General features: G+C 42.8%; 1 protein-coding gene across 1 annotated transcript; it reads left to right on the top strand.

Moving 5' to 3' along the window:
* The first annotated feature begins 383 nt into the window (after positions 1-383).
* Positions 384-1,476, top strand: LOC140894605 (uncharacterized). The gene is made up of 2 exons (XM_073303168.1): positions 384-482; positions 568-1,476. Exons 1-2 carry the CDS (start codon positions 384-386, stop codon positions 1,474-1,476), a joined length of 1,008 nt encoding a protein of 335 aa, XP_073159269.1.

Raw genomic sequence — 1,476 nt, 5'->3', positions numbered from 1 at the left:
CGTTGAACGGTTGATACCCACAATATGGAATTGTTCCATAATAAAATTTTTAAACTTCCGCTGCACCGGGTATCAATCGTGATTGATCTGAACGCCAGTTTTCCAACATGAAGGAAAGCTTGTTCATCAGTTCCAGGGAGATACAAGAAGCGCAGAGAAATCTGTGTGGTGTCCAATAATCTCGCTTCGAGATTGAAGGTAAAAATTACATAACAGTTATTTAATTTTTACACACACAAATAATTTAATCGTAAAAGTATTGATACCCACACTATGGAATTGTTCCATACAAAATTTTAAACTTTCGCTGCACCGGGTATCAATACCGATTGATCTGAGAGCCGCGTTTTCCAACAAACAACACTGTTGATGAGGACTATGACATGGATGCTGCTCATTCCCTCATGTTTTACTCTGGTGATGCTGCTGCTGTTTGGCCTCTCGTCGCTCATAGAGGTCTACTGGATGAGAGGAACATTGATGTACTCTCCTATGATAGGTACAATTTGATTTTTGAAGCTTAGACAGCTCTATTCTACTGTTGTTGTCGTGATACCCTATTGTAAGAGGGTGATTATGGAGTTCTACGCCAACTTAACCTCAAGCATTGAAGATACAGAATCTGCTAAGTATGTCTTGGTGTATCTTCGAGGTCGGTTGTTCGAATTCACTCCAGCCGTGATCAACTCTCTCTATTCCACCCCAGACGTTGATGAAGGCAATCCTCCAGAGATCAATGAAGTGGTTACTGTTCTCACTGGTGGTATGGTCAGCCAATTCTCTGACCATTTTTCTGCATCAAAGCTCACCTCATTTTATTATGTGTTGCATTTGATAGCTGTAAGGAATTGGACTCCTTCATCCAACTCAACAGTTATCACAAGACCAGAGGCGGTCATTTTTTATGCCATTGGGACTGGGAGTCCCTTCAATTTTGGGAAGATGGTATTCAAGACAGTGCTCCAGTTTGCTGATGGAGGACTCAAATCAACAAAGCTGCCATTCCCATATTTGATATATGGCATTTTGGAATCTCAGGCTTTCATCCGCAATATCACAGAAGATCTCACTGATCAACCTGAGATTTTGAAGTTAGCAGCTGGACTTCTCAAGGGAAATCGGGTTCTTGATTTGCCCTGGACTGCTTCTCCTACTCCTGCTGCTGACATTGCTTGTGTTGCACCCGGTGTTGCCAACATGGGTGACAACACTGAAGAGACAGTGCCTACTCCTACTACCCTGGAATTCACCACTGCCACTATTCAGCTGCTGATGACTCGTGCTGAAGAGAAAATCGTGCAAGAACAGGAAGATATTGCCTTCTACAGCATGGTCTTGGCTGATTGTCGGAAACAACTTGGAATTTCTGGCCAAACAGGGGGAGATAGTGCACAAGCTGAAGCTGGTCCACCTGGAACTAAAGATGATGAGGATGAAGCCTCTGATCAAGATGGATATGATAGTGATCAAATTTAG

The sequence above is a fragment of the Henckelia pumila genome, chromosome 1 (assembly GCF_033568475.1).
Source record: "Henckelia pumila isolate YLH828 chromosome 1, ASM3356847v2, whole genome shotgun sequence".
Taxonomy (NCBI): domain Eukaryota; kingdom Viridiplantae; phylum Streptophyta; class Magnoliopsida; order Lamiales; family Gesneriaceae; genus Henckelia; species Henckelia pumila.
The sequence above is the reverse complement of the archived record's forward strand: the minus strand, read 5'-3'. Positions and strand labels throughout refer to the sequence as shown.